The sequence below is a fragment of the Pan paniscus genome, chromosome 2, assembly GCF_029289425.2.
Source record: "Pan paniscus chromosome 2, NHGRI_mPanPan1-v2.0_pri, whole genome shotgun sequence".
Taxonomy (NCBI): Eukaryota; Metazoa; Chordata; class Mammalia; order Primates; family Hominidae; genus Pan; species Pan paniscus.
Genome location: NC_085926.1, coordinates 153,801,477 through 153,823,272, shown reverse-complemented (window position 1 = coordinate 153,823,272; position 21,796 = coordinate 153,801,477). Strand labels below are relative to the sequence as shown.

General features: G+C 37.3%; 1 protein-coding gene across 2 annotated transcripts in view; it reads right to left on the bottom strand.

Annotated features, from left to right (window-relative positions):
* GMPS (guanine monophosphate synthase) overlaps nt 1-21,796 on the bottom strand; it is a 68,493-nt gene that overhangs the window by 28,967 nt on the left and 17,730 nt on the right. For both annotated transcript variants that reach the window (XM_055110612.2, XM_003806090.5), the window contains exons 2-5: nt 15,152-15,333; nt 10,814-10,928; nt 4,899-4,996; nt 2,598-2,701 (exon numbers count right to left, since the gene is read on the bottom strand). In XM_055110612.2, coding sequence (XP_054966587.1) covers nt 2,598-2,701; nt 4,899-4,996; nt 10,814-10,928; nt 15,152-15,333 — 499 coding nt within the window. The remainder of the gene's footprint in view (nt 1-2,597; nt 2,702-4,898; nt 4,997-10,813; nt 10,929-15,151; nt 15,334-21,796) is intronic.

Here is a 21,796-nt window from a genome sequence, read left to right as displayed (position 1 = left end):
TACCTCCAGCCCAGTTTTCTCCTCTAAAGTCCAGGCTCATATATACAACTGCCTACTCAGCACCTTTGTTTTGATGTTTAATAAACCATCTTGAATTTAACATGCAAACTCAAACTCCTGAGGTCTTTCCAATCAGGTAAATAGAAACATCTTCCTTTTGGTTCCTCAGGCAAAAAAACTTGGGAGCTAAAACTTGATTCTACTTTTTCTTCCCCACTCCATATTCAATCTAACAGCAAATCCTCTGTCTCTGCCTTCAAAACAGTGGAATCCAATCACTCCTAACAATGTCTACCTCTATCACCCTAGTCCTGACAACTTCCATCTCTGCCACCCTGGTCCTAACAACTTCCTCTTCTACTGCTGTAGAAAAAACCGGGTTCTTTTCACATGACCAGGAAAAGTTAGGCACGCAGACACTTTGAAGGGTAAGGGGGAATGGAATTTATTGAGAAAAAGGGAAAAAAACTCTCAGCAAAGTGAGAAGGCTTCCTGTTAACAGGCCCCCATCTCACAGATTGAATCCGAGGTCACCACACAGGAACAGGAAAGGCCAGGCTCCTCCCTCCTGCAAAGGGTGAGAACTTCCTGTGGCCCCACCCTGTTCTCCCAGTAGGCAGGCTGGTGGGAGATTCTCCAGGTACCCTCCCCTTTATCTTTCTCCTGCATCTATCACTACTATCCTGATCCTGACAACACTGTCTCTCTCCTGATTACTACAATAAATTCCTAGCTTGTCTTCTTGCTTCTCTTTCACCCTGTATCTTTTCTCCTCATCACAGCTTAATCCTTAAATTAGATCACATCCCTCCTTCACTTAAAACCCCACCTCACTATGAGTAAAGCCAAAGTATTGCAGTGGCCCAAAGGTCCTGTGTTCTGGCATCCAACTACCTCTCTAACTTCACCTTCTTTCACTCTCCCCACCATGCTTACTCTGCTCCAACCACATGGATTCCTGCTGCTCCTCAAATATGGTCCCCACCCAGGATCTCTGTACTGCTGTTTCCTCTTTCCCCAAATATCCAAAAAGGTTAGCACTTATTTTCTTCATGTCCAATGTCATCTTATAGGAATGCCTTCCCTGAATAGCCTATAAAATTGCAACAACCCTAATCACACATATTCCAGAATACCCTCTTCCCCCATTTTTTCAATGTAAACACTATCTGATTCTGACATATTCTGTATTTCTTTATTGTTTACTTTCCCTTTTTCCAGTGTTAAACAAGCATTGTTGCTATATTGGTTTTGGGTTTTGTTTTCTTCTTAGGAGAGAGGGTCTTGCTCTGTTGCCCAGGATGGAGTGTAGGGGCACAACCACAGCTCACCACAGTCATGATCTCTTAGGGCCAAATGATTCTCCCACCTCAGCCTCCTGAGTAGCTAGGACTGCAAATGTGCATCACCACACCTGGCTAATTTTTTTAAAATTATTTTTATGTAGAGATGGGGTCTCACTATGGTGCCCAGGCTGGATTGAACTCCTGGCCTCAAGCTATCCACCTTCCAGTCTCCCAAGGTGCTGGAATTATAGGTGAGAGCCACCGCACCTGGCCTATTTTATTCATTGCTAAATCCTTGACACCTAGAACTGTGCATGACACATAATAGGTACTCGAATGTTTGTTGGATGAATAAAAATACACAAGCTTATCTACCACTGTTGAACTTTTTTTATGAAGTAAAAAACTTTTAGTATAAAACCATTCTTGGGCATTCCTATGCTAACATATTAGCATACATTATGCTAATGTCTGTTAAGTAACGGCAGGCAGATTACTAAATTCAGCATGTCCATGACAAATCTTTTTTTCAACTTATTATTTAGGTGTGGTATCTCAAAGAGAACTTTAGTGATAAACCCACCTTTTTCTTTTACTAACTTCCAGGAATATTAGTGACCATTTACATTATTCAGGCAAGCAAGTCAAAACCCCAAACAGCCAGAAAGTCAATTCCCCTTCCTCAAAAAATTAGAGAACAAAATGGTTTAAGAGCATGGGTCAGCAAACTTTCTGCAAAGGACTAGAGAGTAAATAGTTTAGGTTCTGTGCAACATACACAGTCCCTGTATTTTATTATAACCCTTTAATAATGTAAAAATCATTCTTAGCTCCTGGACATTAAAAAAAGGCAAAAGACTAGATTTGACCCACAAGTCACAGTTTGCCAACCCTGGTTCAGGGAAATGTCTTGAGTACTTATTTGGGTGCTATGGGCTATGTATACCTAAGAAAGGAATAAAAGACAAGTAACTCTGAATATAGTATAGTATGAAAACAGCGAGTTCTCAAATTTTTCCTGAGTTACAAAAGTACAGTGTTTTATGTTTGAAAAGCTTATATTAGGATGAACATTTTTCAACGTATTTCAAAGCAAACCAGTAAACCAGTAAGTGAGAGACTTCTGGATAATCCTCCTATTATTAAATTCCCTTCGTAACAGTTAATCCTACATTCATTATTATCTTTAAAAAAAGAGAAGAAAAATCAGAAGAAAAAGGAAAAATCAAAGAGTACCTCATACACAAGCATATGCTTACTCTTCAGATAAAGTTTTTTAAATGAACTCTGCAAAATTTTTAGAATTTTCACCTGCTACTATGTTTCCAGAACGTGCCACAACCTTGAATCCATCAGCTACTTTGTCTACACTATCTCCATGTGTAAGCAAAACAACTTCTTCCTTCTGAAGGCCCCTAAACGTACAAAAAATAAAACACACAAATATCTTAATTAAAAACATGATTCATGGGTTCTTTTGTTTTAGAAACACAAGCTTGCCATACATGATTAGAAAAACAGAAAAAAAAAGTGACAATGGAATACTGCTAGAATTCAAATATTATGTCCATTACAAATAAAGCCAATAAAAAACCTTAAACCTTAAAAAAGGCAATCCATAAAAATTGGAAGGAAACTAGAACAAATAAATATATGAAGTTGGTAGTATAACCAGACACACAGGAATAATTTCAAGAGATTACAGAACAATAATTTCAACATTATATATCTGTTGAGATTTATGTTAAGAACAGAGGTATTTCAAAGACCTTAACACTTCATTCGGTAGTCTTATGTAAGTAGTAATAGGACTTAGTACTGAAACTGTTATCCTGTAACTGTAAGTACAGTATAGATACAGGCATACTGTAGGTTAAAACAAATAATATAATTAGCAATCAACATTTTCAGCTTAAGAGTAGGGAGATACAAAATCAAAAGAGTTAGGTAAAAACCCTATAATCTTTCATTTTAACTGGAAATAAGTATACACTAATGATTCTGTTTCCCAATTCTAAAAGACTAGGTACTGCCCAACTCTGTTATCTGAAAGTCCTAGAAACAGTTACAACCCAGTACCAATGTGGACCTCTAGTGCCAAACAAATTAATGATACTTAGTTAAGTAAGTGTTACTTACGAGACTTAAGTAACATTAATCAAATGTAATGTGTACACTTTCTCTGGACCCTGATTCAAACAAATCAACCATAAAAATATACTGTTTACGTTATGGAAAATCTGACTAAGAACTCGATATTAAATAATAATAAGGAACGGCCAGGCGCGGTGGCTCATGCCTGTAATCCCAGCACTTTGGGAGGCCGAGGCAGATCACCTGAGATCGGGAGTTCAAGACCAGCCTGGCCAATATGGTGAAACTCCATCTCTACTAAAAACACAAAAAATTTTGCCTGTAATCCCACTTACTTGGGAGACTGAGGTGGGAGAATCACTTGAACCCGGGAGGTGGAGGTTGCAGTGAATCGAGATCTTGCCACTGCACTCCAGCCTGGGCGTGCGACAGAGTGAGACTCCGTCTCAAAAAAAAAAATTAAATTAAATTACAAAATAAATAATAAATAATACTAAGGAATAAAAATGTAAATTAAAAATAAAGCAAGAAGATAAAGTACATTAATGCCAAAAAGATATTTTGGGGTTTGTTGTTGACATTGTTGTTTAGGAATAGTATAGGTTGTGATAGAGTCCCAGAATTTTAGAACTAGAAAGACAGAAAAATGTCAAATCTTAACCAAATCTTTATGTTTAAAGCTTCTTCTGGTATATCACATACAAGATTCCTGAAATGTTTCTCAAGATGAGTCACATGAAATAAGGATGAATGTAAGTGTCAACACCTCTCCATTATGAAGCTGAACAAGCACTGGATTTCAAACTCATTTTGACAATGAGTAACTTCAGTTTAAAAAATTATTTTGAGCAACCTTGGCTTTTTTATTAATCTTCCTTTGAAAAATAATAATCTTCGGCAGGGTGCAGTGGCTCACACCTGTAATCCCAGCACTTTGGGAGGCCGAGGTGGACAGATCACGAGGTCTAGGAGTTTGAGACTAATCTGGCCAATATAGTGACACCCTGTCTCTACTAAAAATACAAAAATTAGCTGGGCGTGGTGGTTCATGCCTGTAGTCCCAGCTACTCGGGAGGCTGAGGCAGAAGAATCGCTTGAACCCAGGAGGCAGACGTTGCAGTGAGCTGAGATGGTGCCACTGCACTCCAGCCCGGGTGGCAGAGGGACACTCCGTCTCGAAAAAAAAAAAGAAAAAGAAAAATAATAATCTTTAAAAACAGATCAAAGAGTGAAAAGGGAAAATACAAATGTTGGTATCACAATATACGATTCCAAGTAGGGTTCCACAACTGCACGGGCGTTTTCAAATTTCTTAAATACCTTCCTTATTCCCTATTAACATCACCACCAACCCACATTGTCTTGACACTCAACTGGAAGGCAAATATGACAATTACACTTGTGGTCACTACTATACCCTTAATTTTGTTTATGAATTATAGAATCTCCAATTGTTAAAAATAATAGTATCAACTTTAGTTAATTACTATTGTTCTTATTCATCTAAAAATGTAATACCTGAATAATGAACATGTATTATCCACACTAACGTTGAAAACTCCATCTTCTCTGACACTTTTTTTGTGCACAGTACCTCCAAATACCTTATTCATCATCTGTTCAAAGAAAAAAATTAATGTTAATAGAAATCAAAAGAAAAATACCCATTTTGTTATACTGATTTAATAATTTATATTATTTCTTTTCAGAATACCTGATATACCTGTATCCCCAAAATAAAAGGAGTTTAATAAATGTAGACCATTTGGTATTGTTATATATAACTATACAGTTATTAACAGGCATTGTTACAAAACAAAATTGGATTCAAAATTTGACCTGCAGTTAATTTCTGTCAAACACTGGCAGATTTTCCACTTAGTGTACTTTAATGAATTCATCTGCTTAAAAATAGAGATATCTTAATTACTTACACCTGAGTTTGATTTAAAAGAATTTTAAAAGGTATTCTGAGTTTAGAAAAAGATACAGCAGACAACAAGAACCTTGTACCAGAACAAGAATTAGACAATAAATTTTTCCAAGCTATTTAGTCTTTGGCTCCAAAGGAACAGTCTGAAAGCCTGCCGAAGGCTGTGCTATAGAGATGGGATAAGCAAGAAAATCTGGCCTTTCAGTTAAGCTCATCTGTTCAAGTCCCATACGCTTATCGACTGATTTCAAGTGGTCTCTTCAATTCAGCACCTCCACTGTTAATCAATCTTCTTTTCTTATTTATCATTTACATGCTCCAAACTTCCCATATCAGATAAATATACAGAAGATTTTTGCAAACATTAAATCTGCAGTGATATAAACACTCCCACTCATCTTAGTGCATCTGTTCCACAACAGATATCAGAAGATATCTGCCTTAACAATGTGTAATGCAGGTTGACCCATCCCCTGACAGAAAATAAGACAGATGACTTAAATAAATGTTCATTCTTATAACTCAGAGTAGCATATTCTTCAAAACCATTAGCAAATGGTGCCCTCTACATTCTCCTCTTAGGCATTCACAGTAAACTGTCCCACAATGAAGGTTTGAACTCACTCCAGCAGTAAAGACACCTGCTAGCACTTGTTTAACACAGTATTTGTCAAACTAAAGACTCAAAAACAAAACTCTGTTCTGTAGCACATTAACTAATATGCAATTTAAGAAACATTGCTACAGTCTAATCATTTCCCTTGACTCTAGTCTTGCCCATCTTCCAGCAATATTCTAGAGACCTACCAATGTTAGCTACTACAATATAAAGATGATTGTGTTAGTCTATGATTAAATTCTTCATTAGCCCTCTAGCATCTACAGCAAGGGTTGGTAAATTTTCTTAAAGGGCCAGAGAAAAATATTGGCCTCTGCAGGCCCTACTGTGTCTGTAGCAACTATTTAGCTCTTGCCACTGCAGCTCAAAAGCATCCATAGACAATACTTACAAAGAAATGGGTGTGACTGTTGCAATAAAACCTTATCATGGACACAGACTTGAATTTTATTTTTCACACATCACAAAATATAATTTTTATTCAATTTCCCAATCATTTAACAATGTAAAAAATCATTCTTTGCTTGCAGGTCATGCAAAAACAGGTGGTAGGCCAGATTTGGTCTATAGGCCATAGCTTACTGATGCCTGGTCTACAGGATAAAATCCAAGTTCCTTATATTAAACACAAGACTTCCTTACTTGGCCCTTGTCTAATTTTTGGATTCACCTTCCCCCTCATTTCCTACTCCAGTCCATTCAAACTAAAGTGATTATCAAAATAGACTATGTTCTCTCCTCCATGTCTTCAGGTCTCTTCACAGCCCAAGGGCCCTAGCAAAGTATGTGGCCAGTATGGATTCCTGGATAAACCCCAAGGTTCTAACTGCCTCAAAGAAAGCCATATAGTACTCCAGGTCCACCACCTAATCAGATCATCTCCTCTTATCTTTCTTATATGTCAAAGTTTTATAAGTTTTAGATTGGGAAGGGAGAAAGGGAAGGAAATTCTGCCCAATAAAAATAATTTGACAAAATCTTGTGGGAGTATATAAAGAAGCCAAGTGAAACCATAAAGAGTGAAGAGACGAGTCACAATCCAGAAGGTATCTGCAATATATATAGTTGGGAAAAGTTTAGTATCCAGAATATATAAAGGCTCCCACAACACAATAACAAAGACAATTTAATATAAAAATGAACAAGTGTCTATAGTAAACACAAATGGCAAATAAACATATGAATCTTACAATAACAAGGAAAATTAACTTTAAGACTACAACGTGACCCCCATTTAATACCTTTGCAGATAAGAAAATACAAAAAAAAAAATCTAATCATGTCAAGGGTTGGCAGGGATATAGAGCAGAAGATTTTTTATATATTGCTGTGGGAACATAAACTGAGGGAAATAATATCATTTACCTAGTGAAGCTGAAAATGTACATTATGACCCAGCATTCCTACTGCCAGTTACCCTAGAGAAAATTCTGTGTATGTATAACACCAGAAAACAAGTAAAAAAATATTCATGGCAATATTGTCTATAATAGAAAGAAACTAGAAAGCCAACATTATGAACACTGGAATGTAAAAGTAACATGCTATATTCAAACAAATTCAATAGTGAAAATGAATAATTTACAATAAAATGTACTAACATGAATGAATCTCAAAACCAAAGTTGAAAATACAGGTAGTATGACTTCACTTATATGTAGGTCAATCGGCAAAACTAATATATTATTTAGGAATATAAACATATGCATAAAGCTATAAAAAAAAGAAAGGGAATGAATAACAAAATTCAGGAAAGTTGGTCACCTCTGATAGGAAGAGAAGAATGTGAATGGAGACATACAAAGTTTCAAAAGCTCTACCAATATTCTATTTTTTAGGCTGGGGGATGTAAATCAGTTAAGAGATATAAAGGGAGCAGTATAGACATTTTTCTTCTAAAGCAAAGAATCACCAGGAAGCAATTAGAAAGCCTCTGACAGGAGAGTCCAGTTAATGGGAAAAGATGGTATATAAGACACTGAAATTGCTCAAATTTCAGAATGTCATGGGGGGCAAAGGTATACACTTAGGTCCTAAAATTACCCAACCTAGTCACTAAGTGGCAGTCCTTTACAAACAACACGTTAGCTAGACGGCATCATCTATATCATTATTTTATGGAAGGACAAATTCTGCCCAAATAACCAAGATCGGCATATCCCATTATCTTACTACAAAAGTTCAGATGATAATAAAGGCAAAAATTGTCATGCATTTAACATCAGCAGGCCTGGCTTTGGCTATAAAACATCCTAGTGAATGACAGAACAATTTGGCCTTATAATTATATCAGGAAACTGACATAATGGGGAAACACTAAGTCATTATCTCTTAAATTAAAGGAGCATTTTTCAGACTTATTTCACTATAAGGAGGCCTTAAAAATATATCTTGTGAGATTCTTCCTTAGGAAATGTTACAAAGCCTCTCAATATACTAACAACCATTTAATATAATTATAAGTTGTGCTATATGATTAACACTGAGTACTCTGACAAAGAAAATCAATAAATTATATAAATATATTACACCTTGGGACAAAAAAAAAAAAAGAAGCCAGCCAATATCCAATATTCAACTCAATCAGGGTGCAGGCTCTTCTAAGACTACTAGATGGAAAAAAATCTTTCTTTTTGCCAAGTCAAACTCATAATCAAACACTTTTCAAAGAACTTTGAAAGGAAAGAAGAGGCTTTTACTGTAAAATGCAAAATTATACACCCACTTTGGAACACAGTTTTGGCAGTTTCTTACAAAACTAAACATACTCTTAACAACTTAGTAATCACTCTCCTTAGAATATACTGAAAAAGTTGAACATTTATGTCCACACAAAAACCTGTACATGGATGTTCATAGCACCTTTATTCATAATTACCAAAACTTGGAAGTCACCAAGACGTTAGTAGATGAATAAGTAAACTGTCACTTACTGAATGAGTGAGTGAATGAACTGTGATACCTCCATACAATGGAATATTATTCAGTGCTAAAAAGAAATTAGCTACCCAGACTGAAAAGACATGGAAGAACTTTAAATGCACATTACTAAGTGAAAGAAGCCAATCTGAAAAGGCTACATACTGTATGATTCCAACTACATGACATGCTGAAAAAGGCAAAACTATAAAGACGATAAAAAAAAATCAGTGGTTGCCAGGATTTGGGGGATGAACAGGTAAAGCATAAAGGATTGGGCAGTCGAAAATGTATAATACTACAATGGTAGATATATGTCATTATACATTTGTCCAAAACAATAGAATGTACAAAAATCAAGAATGAACACTAATCTAAACTAAGGACTTTGGGAATAATGATGTGTTGATGTAGGTTCATCAGTTATATCAAATGTATCACTCTGGTGTGGGATGTTGATAATGGAAGAAGCTATGCATGTGTAGAGGTTGGAGGTATATAAGATATTTCTATACCTTCTTAATTTTGCTGTGAACCTAAAACCCCTCTAAAAACAAAGTAATTGAAAAAAAAAAAAGAAGAGTATCTTATCTCAAGATCTCAGTAAGTCCCTACTTATTCTTACTTTTTTTTTTTGAGAAGGAGTTTTGCTCTTGTCACTCAGGCTGGAGTGCAACGGCATGATCTCCATTCACCGCAACCTCCGCCTCCCAGGTTTAAGCGATTCTCCTGCCTCAGCCTCCCAAGGAGCTGGGATTACAGTCATGCGCCACCACACCCAGCTAATTTTGTATTTTTAGTAGAGACGGGGGTTTCTCCATGTTGGTCAGGCTGGTCTCGAACTCCCGACCTCAGGTGATCCACCCGCCTCGGCCTCCCAAAGTGCTGGGATCACAGGCGTGAGCCACTGCACCTGGCCAAACTTTTGTATTTTTAATAGAGACAGGGTTTCCCCATGTTGGTCAGGCTGGTCTCGAACTCCTGACTTCAGGTGATCCACCCGCCTTGGCCTCCCAAAGTGCTAAGATTACAGACATGAGCTACCACGCCTGGCCTATTCTTACTTTTGATATAAAACCAAGGCACATATACTTATTAATTAATGTTACAATGGAGACACCCGACAGACACCATCTTACCCAAATAATCCAAGTTAACATCACCTGTCATGCCACAAATCCACACCGTGTGCCTCCTGATAAGATGCTCTGAAAAGCACAGCACCAATTCTGTGATACTCCTGCCAAAAGTTCATAACCTGAATCTAACAATGAGGAATCATCACAGAAACCAAAGTTGGGAAATGTTCTACAAAATAATTAACACGTACTTTTTAAAAATACTTTCAAGCTCATGAAAGAGAAGGAAACACTGAGAAACTATTTCAGACTGAAAGAGTCTAAAGAAACAACAACTAAAAACAACACATAGTCCTGACTGATCTGTGGCCTATAAGGGATATTAATGAGACAAACTGTGAAATGTGAAGGAGTCTGTGGATTAGATTCTAACAATGAGTAAATGTTAACTTTTCTGACCTGGATAGTTGTACTGTGGTTATGCAGTAAGAGTGTCCTAATATTTAGGAAATATAAGTAACAGGGCATCACGTGTGCAACTTTCAAATGGTTCAAAAATGTCAACAACTGGAGTACTGGGTAAAGGTATACAGGAGCTCTGTGTACTATTTCTGAAAATTTTATGTAAATTTGCATGTCCAAGGTTTTTTTAAATGGATAGTGTTTTGTTACATGAAACAGTGTACTTACTACTTTGAAAACAGATTCCCTATCAGGCCAGCTCTGCCATACTAGTGTGGCAATTCACATAGTTGTAACATGCACAAGTTATCTCATCCAACTAAGTATCCTAAATATCCTAAACAGAGAAAATACTAATACAGTATGACTCACAAACAGAATAAAATATAAGTAAGCTTTCAAAACAAATTTGCTGACATACCTGCATGCCATAGCAAATTCCAAGAACAGGCTTGCCAATAGTGAATATTGCTGGATCAAACCATGGAGCATCTTCAGCATACACAGAATTAGGTCCTCCAGAGATGATAATAGCACTGTGATTTAAGGAACAATCAGTGAAGAATCTCTGTTAATTTTTATACAAGGTCTATGCCCTCTCTCCCTTGTACCACTGAGGGAAACAACACAGATCCAGAAATTGCGTTGTTTTTGGTAGAATGTAGCAAATTCTAATTATATCACAGCGAATTGTCATCCTACACGGTTTAATTATTTTTACTGTACTTTACTGCAATGTTTAGAAGTCTATCAATTCAGCATTTACTTGTTAATAAGCACAAACTTCCAAATAGATAATACCAATGTTTCTATCTGTGATACTTAGCATGGATTTGCTTTACTTGTTTCCTTATCAATGGAAGAAGTACGTAAGAATTCTAGAGATGGTGAAAATACAGGTCTTCTCAGAGCCTAGCAGGTCAAAGAACAACAACTGAAGGTATTATGAAGGCCCTGGATGGCTCAGAGCAAAATACTCTACAACAAAAGACGGCAGAATAGAAAGTATACATTACCCAACTTTGCCTGTTTACAGCATCCACCATCCCCAACAATTTTCCCTGAGCCCAGGAAAGGGAGCTAGTAACACTTCTGCCCCCACATGCCCTGCTCTCAGAAATCAGGTCAGTAGTATAATTTAGCTATCTTATAATTTGCAGAGCATGGGTTAACTTGGGAGTCAAACTAGTATAATAAGGGAAAACTGCAAACTGAGGCCTATGTTCCTCTCCTGGCCACTAATACATCTACACTGGCCATGAGTATTCACTCAAAAAAACTTAAACATTTTAATATCAAGAATTTCACAAAAATTCAGATTTCTGGAATTTCTTCAGGGAAAAAAAAATCTGGAAACACTGGGCCTTCACTCCTGCATAACTACAACCAACTGGAATCATAAAGAGGCTTGCACCTTCAAGCTGCACATGCTCTCCAGTTTGCCACACGTGCCCACTCACACAATGAAGGTATACTTAGGCCCTTTATTCAATTTAAGATACTCTCTAACTCACTTTGAGTTTGCAGATAAATCTGATTTATCTGTATTTCAAAGAAAAAGGCATTGTAAAATCTAATCAAAACTTACTTACAAATTTGGACTGCAACACACTTTTTAAATAGTGATTCCCTGTCATATAAAAATATACAAAGTATATTGCTAGATTTATAATACATCCAGAAGAACAATACAACATAAGTCAAATTTATTAAAAAAAAAAAAAAAAAAATCTCAGTAAGGCCGGGCATGGAGGCTCAAACCTGTAATCACAGCACTTTGGGAAACAGAGACGGGCAGATTGCTTGAGCCCAGGAGCTCGAGACCAGCCTGGGCAATGTGGCAAAACCCCATGTCTACAAAAAATTTAAAAAAATAAAAACCAAAACAGTGAGAGAAAAAAAAAATAGTCAGCAAGCTAGATCATTTTTTAAAAAAACAGCAACTTCAATGAGCGCAAAAGCACCTTTTGAACTTTGTATGGGCAACCTGAGATGTGGTAAACATTTGTTAGTGTGTGTCCTGCAAAAGAGAGATGGAAGACAAGCTACTCAGATGATAAATATGAGATATTTAAGATAACAATTCTAAAGGGGGATGGGGTTACCCCTAAGGGTAGATCTATAACCTAACTCCTTAAAAATACAGAAGCTAACGCCAGGCATGGTGGCTCACACCTGTAATCCCAGCACTTTGGGAGGCCGAGGTGCTTGGATCACGAGGTCAGGAGATCGAGACCATCCTGGCTAACATGGCAAAACCCTGTCTCTACTAAAAATACAAAAAATTAGCCGGGCATGGTGGCGGGCGCCTGTAGTCCCAGCCACTTAAGAGGCTGAGGCAGGAGAATGGTGTGAACCTGGGAGGCGGAGCTTGCAGTGAGCAGAGATCACACCACTGCACTCCAGCCTGGGTGACAGAGCGAGACTCCATCTCAAAAAAAAAAAAAAAAACAACAAAAACAAAAAAAACAGAAGCTAAAATTCTATAAAACACATACTTAATAATCAAGACCTCTAGATTCTATTATATTTAGTTTCACAAAGGATAACCACCATGGGACTGCCCAGTACCCCTTAATCTGCTAAAGAACTCTAGGATATAAGATTCTTAGTGCTATTAAAAAAACAAAAAAGTCATGGACTTAGTTAAGGATAAAACTCAAGTAGTACTTAAACCAATTAAGAAAGTCTTATTTCAACAAATCTTTAAAAGCTAATCACTCTTTGAGCCTTCCATTTCTATCCTGCTATTCTGAAAGTAACTTGCAATCACAAGGCCCAATAAGCCGTAATTCATTCCAAATACCAATTTTATGTATCAGGCAGATCAAGCTTCTAAAAATAGGTGGGCCGCGAGGGGTGGCTCAAGCCTGTAATCCCAGCACTTTGGGAGGCTGAAACGGGCAGATTACCTTAGCTCAGGAGTTCAAGACCAGCCTGGCCAACATGGCAAAACCCCATCTCTCCTAAAAATAAAAAAATTAACCAGGCATGGCAGCACATGCCTGTAATCCCAGCTACTCCGGAGGCTGAGGCAGGAGAATCTGCCAGGTTGAACCTGCGAGGCAGAGGCTGCAGTGAGCCAAGATCGCACCACTGCATTCCAGCCTGAGTGACAGAGTGAGACTCCATCTCAAAAAAATAATAAAAAAAAATAAAAATAGGTAGGTTAAGATGTCTCTCATGTCACAAAATGTTCTAGAAAAGGGGTGGTCAAATAGTTATTTCTACAGAAAGGATTACAGTAATAAAAGCCACAGCAGTATAGTTTCTATTCTCCTACTACATAAGGGAAATTCTAGGTACAAGCTGAACCTAGACACTGTTTATGATCAAGTGACATGAAACACCATTAGATTTCTCTTGCCAAGTATTCGGCTATCCTATTCTAGTATCTGTTTAGTCTGTTAGTTTGCTGGGGATTTTTTGTTTGTTTTGGGTGAGGGGAATGATGGAGCTCTGATTTGACAGAGAGGCATTCAGATTTATCACAGAGTTTTTTGATCCCTCTAAAAAACTAGTTCTTGCTGGTAAATAAAGTCAGCTGAATTAGATAAACTCAAGGGTCCCTTATTACTCTAAAATTCCATAGTTTAAAAGAGTCATTTGTTATCTGTATCCTAACACTAGAGCAGAGTTAAATTTAAACCCGCCTTTTATAATTTCTAATTCACTCTACTTCAGAACCAACAAAACACAGGATAATGCACACATGTCTGTGAAGTCTTTAAAAGTTCTTTTAACCACTTTCACACTGGAAAGACAATTCTTTTAAGAAAAATAAAATTTTAAATTTTGGGAGAAGCATAGTACATCTAATATTAGAGTTTAAGAGCCAATTAAGGACATAAACTACAGTTGCTTGCTTCTACGTAACAGTCTTAATCTAAGAAAAAACAACAATAAAAAAAAAGCATTAAAAAGCATGACACTGGCCGGGCACGGTGGCTCACGCCGGTAATCCCAGCACTATGGGAGACCTAGGTAGGCGGATCACCTGAAGTCAGGAGTTCGAGACCAGCCTGGACAACATGGTGAAACCCGTTCTGTACTAAAAATACAAAAATTAGCCAGGTGTGGTGGCATCCGCCTGTAGTTCCAGCTACTCGAGAGTCTGAGGCAGGAGCATCACCTGAACCTGGGAGGTGGAGGTTGCAGTGAGCCAAAATCGTGCCGCTGCACTTCAGCCTGGGTAACCAAGTGAGACTCCACCTCAAAAAAAAAAGAAAGCATGACATTAACCAAAAATACTTGTTAAAGGAAGAAACTACATAAGCTGGCTGTTATTTTGACTAGTTCTAAGGGTACAAGCTGTCAAAATTAGCCCATATATTAGATTTAAGAAATCTCCATACTTTAGAAACTAGTCTATTGGGATAGGAAGCAAAAACACTTATTGTACACAGATTTCTTCTTTGGAGTATTCTAGCCAACTTCCTACTTTCCTTTGATGAAATGCTTTTAAGTAAATGAATGAATGGCCACAACAGCTACATCTAACTCTGACCCACAAATCCTATAAAACATAAAATACTCAAATGATAATAAGTTCTTTTAACTGTACAATTAAAATTAATCTTTTTAAACTGAAAGCTTAAATTTTTCCTTTTTCTCCCCAAATCAGAGCCATGGGAAATTTCTCATAAAACCATTCCATATCTTATTTTCGTAGAAAAATTCAGTGCTCAAGCAAATTAATAATAAAATATTCCACAATCTAAGTTCAATCTCCTCATGAAAAGATTAGTGAAAAGTCTACCGGAATCCTTGTTCCTTTATAGCAAATGCTGGTGTTTCCAAGGGGAAAATTTCAGACTGCACGAACAGTTCCCTCACTCTTCGGTCTATGACTTTCCCGTACTGAGCACCAGCATCCAGAATGACAACAGCTCCTTCATAGTGGTGGTGGCCATCCTTAAGGTCTCCTCCAGCATTCTCCAGCTGCAAATATCAATACAAATACAAAGTCTTAATTATGAAAATTAAAGCTACAGTACTTAAAAAAAAATTAATGATCACTGTCAGCTCCAAAAACACATAGGAATGAAAACTTAGGACTTTCTGAGTTACCAATTCAAAATACCCCTTTTAAAGGGAAGATTTTAATATATATCCATGCATGGGCATATATTAAACACTTAAACTTAATAAATCTTACCACTTATTGACTATGTAATATAGTGATCGTGTGTATATATATCTTACATGCATGATCTAATGGTAGGATGAGCACACAATCCAGCTGCGCCAAAATATAGTCCTGGTTTATGTTTATTACATGGGCATTATTATTAACAGTGCATCCTTTCAATCTCAAAGTGTCCCAGTTTGGACAATAAGTTATTTGGTCACCCTATCAATAGGCACAACATTTTTATGAGGGATATATACTGATGGGGAAACTAGAAGTTTGACGCTAGAGTATAAGCATGGCCAAATTCACTGTTAGGATTTTTTTTGTATTATCTGAGGAAAATGATATATATGCATCTAACTCATAACACTAAGATTTTTAAAAGGCTTTTTAGGCCGGGCGCGGTGGCTCACGCCTGTAATCCCAGCACTTTGGGAGGCCAAGGCAGGTGGATTACCTGAGGTCACGAGTTCAAGACCAGCCTGGCCAACATGGTGAAATCCTGTCTCTACTAAAAATACAAAAAATTAGTTGGGCGTGGTGGCGGGCACTGTAATCCCAGCTACTGGGGAGGCTGAGGCAGGAGAATCGCTTGAACCCCGGAGGCGGAGGTTGCAGTGAGCTGATATCATGCCATTGCACTCCAGCCTGGGCAACAAGAGCAAAATTCTGTCTCAAAAATAAATAAAAATAAAAAGACTTTTTAAATCTGATTGCTGTCAGGTATACATGGATAACACTTTTCTGAAAGGTTAATTTGGCAAAATGTCAAGTTTTTAACTGAAATATACCAAAATACTTACCTGGAAGATATTTCAAAATAATGCAAAAGTAGGTGGCTATGGATGAAACAAGATTGCCCGTGTACTGAAATCACTGAAGTTGGGTGATAGGTACATTAAGTTCATTGTACTCGTCTGGTTTCTATCCTGGGGGTTTTTTTTGTTTGCTTTTTTGTTTGTTTGTATATTTTAAATTTTACATAAAGAAACGCTTTAAAAGTTTGTGTGTACCCTGGAAATCCACTTATAGGAAGCATGTACAGTGTAATGCCACTTCAATGTGTCTTATATAAAAGTGCAAAAGTCTGTATGCATGTATAAAAAAGGAAGAGTATGGCTGGCCATACACCAAAATATTAAGAGTGATGAAGTAGTTCATCTAAGTAATGGAACTATAAGTGATTTTATATTTTTATTTCTTTATACTCTTCAATATGTCCTAAATGTTTACAATAAACATATTTAGGGAGGTTTTCTCCCTCTAGTTGTAAAATTTGCAGATAAAAACCTTAAGTCAGTCCTTTAGCCACTTGTGTAATCTTTTCCACCATTCCTCCCTTCTCCATTTATCTGCAAAAAATAAATGCAGGCCTAACCTACAACACCACTATTCCCTCTGCTGCAAAAACAAACAAGCGTTCAGGCATGGTGGCTCACAGCTGTAATCGCAGCACTTTGGGAGGCCGAGGCAGGTGGATCACCTGAGGTCAGGAGTTCAAGACCAGCCTGACCAACATGGAAAAACCCTGCCTCTACTAAAAACACAAAATTAGCCAGGCATTGTGGTGGGCACCTATAATCCCAGCTACTCGGGAGGCTGAGGCAGGAGAATCACTTGAACCCAGGAGGCGGAAGTTGCCGTGAGCCAAGATCGCGCCATTGCACTTCAGCCTGGGCAACAAGAGCAAAACTCCATCTCAAAAAAAAAAAGTAACAAACAAATCAGTCATCTACAGAGGAGGATTTGTGAGAGGGAGCCAATCCGGTGCCAGAAGAAATTACTCAGGTCATAGAAATGAAGGTTTTGGTCATATGAATATTCAACACCGTAGAAAAGTGAAATCACAGAACAAACTACAACTTTGTCCTTTCAGACCTTTACCCTTAGTATTAATGTATACACATACACACACCCCTTCATGGATTTTCTCTATAATTCCTTAATCTTAACTTTTTAAAAAATATTTTTAAACACTACATTATTGCATAAATTTCTCAGACTCAGTCCCATTATTATCTTTACCATTTTTACCAAATCTAAGTATGCTTTTTTACATTACAGGCAGAGTTCTTGCCTTGCATAATCCTAATATGCACAAATTTCAATTACCATGGTTTATACCAAGGTTTAGTTAATTACCAGTCCCCAACAACATGGCTCAAATTTCAGTTATCATACATTACTGTGAGTAATTATATAAAGGACAAACTTCATTGCCAGCTCTTCAGTCCACAAACCACCATGTAAATAACAGATGAACATCAGGATCAGTGACCAATCACCTCCCTTCTTTCATTCTATTGGTGATTGGTCAATGGACAACAAACAGCCAGAGTGCAGTGTGTTGCCTGTCTTACACTGATAAACCCCAAAGGACTTTTTACAAATACAGATAATCCAAACGGGGCTGGCCAACAAAGATGAAAATGCAGCAAAGAAATGAAAAGTGATAATGCTGGAGTGAAATTTGAATATATGGAGTTACAGAAGAAAATGCTGACTGTGTCAAGGCTGACAGGGTTTGAGAGCCTCTAGATATACAGCCACAGAACTTACCAACATCAGTGAGGAAACTGGTTGTGATGGAAAGAATGGCAACGTCCCAAAGGAAGTGACTCCAGGAAAATACTTCACATTAAAGCAACTCTAGGAGATATTTCATGACATTAAAACTGCAAAGGATAAAATGTTGGAAGCAACCAAGGCACAGAAAAGACACAGAGAAGTGCTGTTTAAACTACTATTGATAAGCTTTTTACAAAGAAATAAAATACTTTAATTCTCAATGTTCCTAGTATTTTAAGTTATACTGTAGAAAACAGTAGTTTTACTATTTTTTTATTTCCCTACACTTTTGTAATTGACAAAAGTTTTTAGTGATTTAACAAAAATTTTTAAAGATCACAAAACAATTGTAATTTTCCCACTGACTATTAAAATTGCTTTGCATGGTTTCAGCTTGCATTATTATTTTTAGCTGTTTTACTTATTCTGCATAGCAAGGACTGCCTGTATTTATTTAAGTAAACTAATCTTTACTCAAAAAATGTATTTTAAAAGAATTTTCCTGTTTCCTTAGCAATAAATGTTCAATTCTGTGACACAAGAGGTTACTGAAGAAACTGAATCCTTGCCCTATTTCCTTCTACTGTGGGTATGACCTTGCCTATGCAGCAACTGTCACAGCTTTGACAATTCAGGAGAAAACAAAAAGGCTCCCACTAGTAAAAGCAAAGTTCCTCTCCCTCAAAACCTGGAATTTATTTGCTCCCACTTCACACACAGTTGTAAAGTTTGATAATTAGATTTGAGATATTAGAAAAACCATCCTAATGAGAAAAAAGAAACTTAGTCACATCAATGCAGAGACAAATAAAATTCAGCATCACAAGATAGAAAAATCTACCATATCTATTTACATAAAGCTATTAAAAAGACAAATGCCTAAAGACTTAAGGTGAATATCCCTCACTGCCCTGAGTGCATCATAATAAAATAAGCAATATTCATAGATATATTTTAAGATATCAAGAAAAAATATTAAGGAAAAAATTAAACCATATACAGCAAACTCTTTAAGAATAGGGTAAGAAGATCTAGCAGATTCTGGAAAAGTGGAGATGGAAATGTTTATGGAAATGTTTTGTGATTTTCTTGGATCCCACATAATTACTGAACAACTAGATAGCAAAGACATTTACAAGAACCCCAAAATACAAGTTGGTGGTGACAAACTACCACAGCCACAAACCCTAGTGCTACAGCACCTACGTGGGAAGCAATCCAGCCTTATTAAAGGACCTGAAAACAGGAGAATTCCCAACACCCAAGAGGTACGACCCAGAAGGCACAGCACCCAATTAGAGAACCGCAGCGCGCTAGGAGGAGGTTTGCCCACACCAATAGTACACAAGTGGCAGGGAACCCAAGGTAAGACATAAAGGGGCCAGGAGAGTTTAACCCCCATGAACCCTTGACACTAACCGGTCAGAGATCCTTTCCAGGAGAGGGCCTGCTATGAAGAGCCACTGCTGAGAGATGACCAAAACTAACAGGACAGGAAAAAGGGAGAAGGAACAGAGAAGGAACAGACTAACATGGGGCACAGGGACAGAGCCAGGAATTCTTAGGAAACAAGTGCCATAATTTTTTAACAGAAGAGGAAGTTGTATGAAGTTAGAAACGTTATCTTGACTAGCTTCCTTCTAAAAGTTGAGGAAAACTAAATTCACATAAAAAGGAAACAAAGTATAGAAGTTAAATCCCATACAAAGTTACTAAAAGTAAAAAAAAGGGAGGCCAGGTCCCTGTGACTAAAGCCTGTAATACCAGCACTTTGGGAGGTGGTAGTGGAGGGAGGCAGATTGCTTGAGCCCATGAGTTCGAGACCAGCCTGGGTAACATAAAGAAATCCTGTCTCTACAAAAAAATACAAAAATTAGGCCAGGTGCCGTGGCTCACACCTGTAATCCCAGCACTTTGGGAGGCCAAAGAGGGTGAAGCATCTGAGGTCAGGAGTTCGAGACCAGCCTGGCCAACATGGTAAAACCCCATTTCTACTAAAAATACAAAATTATCTGGGTGTGGTGGTGCATGCCTGTGATCCCAGCTACTTGGGAGGCTGAGGCAGGAGAATTGCTCAAACCTTGGAGGTGAAGGTTGCAGCGAGCTGAGATCACACCATTGCACCCCAGCCTGAATAAGAGTGAAACTCCATCTCAAAAAAAAAAAAAAAAATTAGCTGGGAGTGGGTGCACGTGCCTGTGGTCCTAGCTACTCGGGAGGCAGAGGTGAGAGGAGCCCAGGAGGTTGAGGCCACAGTGAGTCATAATCATGCCACTGCACTCCAGCCTGGGTGACAGAGCGAGATCCTGTCTCAAAAAAATAAAAATAAAAAATAGAGGGAATAAAGAACAGAATGATGTCTCTATGAGAATAAGCAAGAAAGACATCCTCAGCTCAAAACTAGAATGTACTATTTCTATAGTAGCTAAAAGATACTTTTAAAATTACACAAGGCAAGAGAGAACATGAATCAAAATTAGTCTATGAACTCAGAACGACCAACCCTAAAACATACTCCAACAAAATTACTGGATTTAAATTTAAAAAAAAAGGCTTTGGGTATTTTAGATTAAAAGCACACATAATTTTTTAGGCTAAGGAGGGGGGATTACTTGAGCCCAGGAATTGGAGACTAGTCTGGGCAATGCAGCAAGACCCTATCTCTTAAAAAAATTTTTTAATAATTAAAATAAAGGAATTTTGGTCAATTTTACTGAGGTTTTTCATAAGAGGCCATCATCTCACATAACACTGAATGAAGTTGGAACCTAAACTAAAGTGTTAAATCAAAAAGTAAGACTCTGTAGTTCTGTTGTTCTACCCTATCCCTTTTTATTTTTAAATTTTTTAACCTAAAGAAAACTTGAAAGTTTGGTACAATAAACACCACTCTTCATCTATATCAATGATCAGTAACATTTTGCTGTATTTGCTTTATTTCCATCTACATATACTTTTTTTCCACCTGAATGACTTAAACTGTATACCTTTCACTCCCCCAAAACCTTTTCAGCATGCATCTCCTACAAACAGGGACAATCTCCTATGTAACTACAATATCATTATCACATCCAAGAAAGTTAACATTGATAATTATCTACATATAAGTTTCCCCAATTGTCAAAAACAAGGTGTTTATGGTTTTTTAAAAATTCCATAATCTATCAAGGACCACACACACAGTACACACATTGTCATACATTGTCTCCTTCAACTATTCACCTCCTCACCTTTTTATAGTCTTTTATGGCATTGACCTTTTTTAAAGATCAGACCAGCTTTTTGTAGAATGTCCCACACTGGATCTCTTTGTTGTATCATGATCAGATTCTAGATAAACATTTGACAAGAAATTTACATTGGTAATGTTATCATGCCTCCTCTTGATATGATACAATGGCAAAGACACAATGTCATTTTGTTCCATTACTGGTGATACTGAGTTTGGATAACATGCCAGTGTGCTTAAAAGAAAGAAAAAAAAATCAGATTCAAATCTTCCTTTGCTCAAAACCTTACAGTGACTTCCCCTTAGACTGTTCAATAAAGCTCAAAATATTTCCCAAGACCTATAAGAACCTGGCCTACTCTTTAGCCAAACTGCTCTTTTAAAATTGTCTATTGCTCCAGAGTGGTATGCTGTCCTTTCTGGCTGAAAAATCCCCAAAACATAAATGAATCATTTCAAACTTGCCAAGTGAA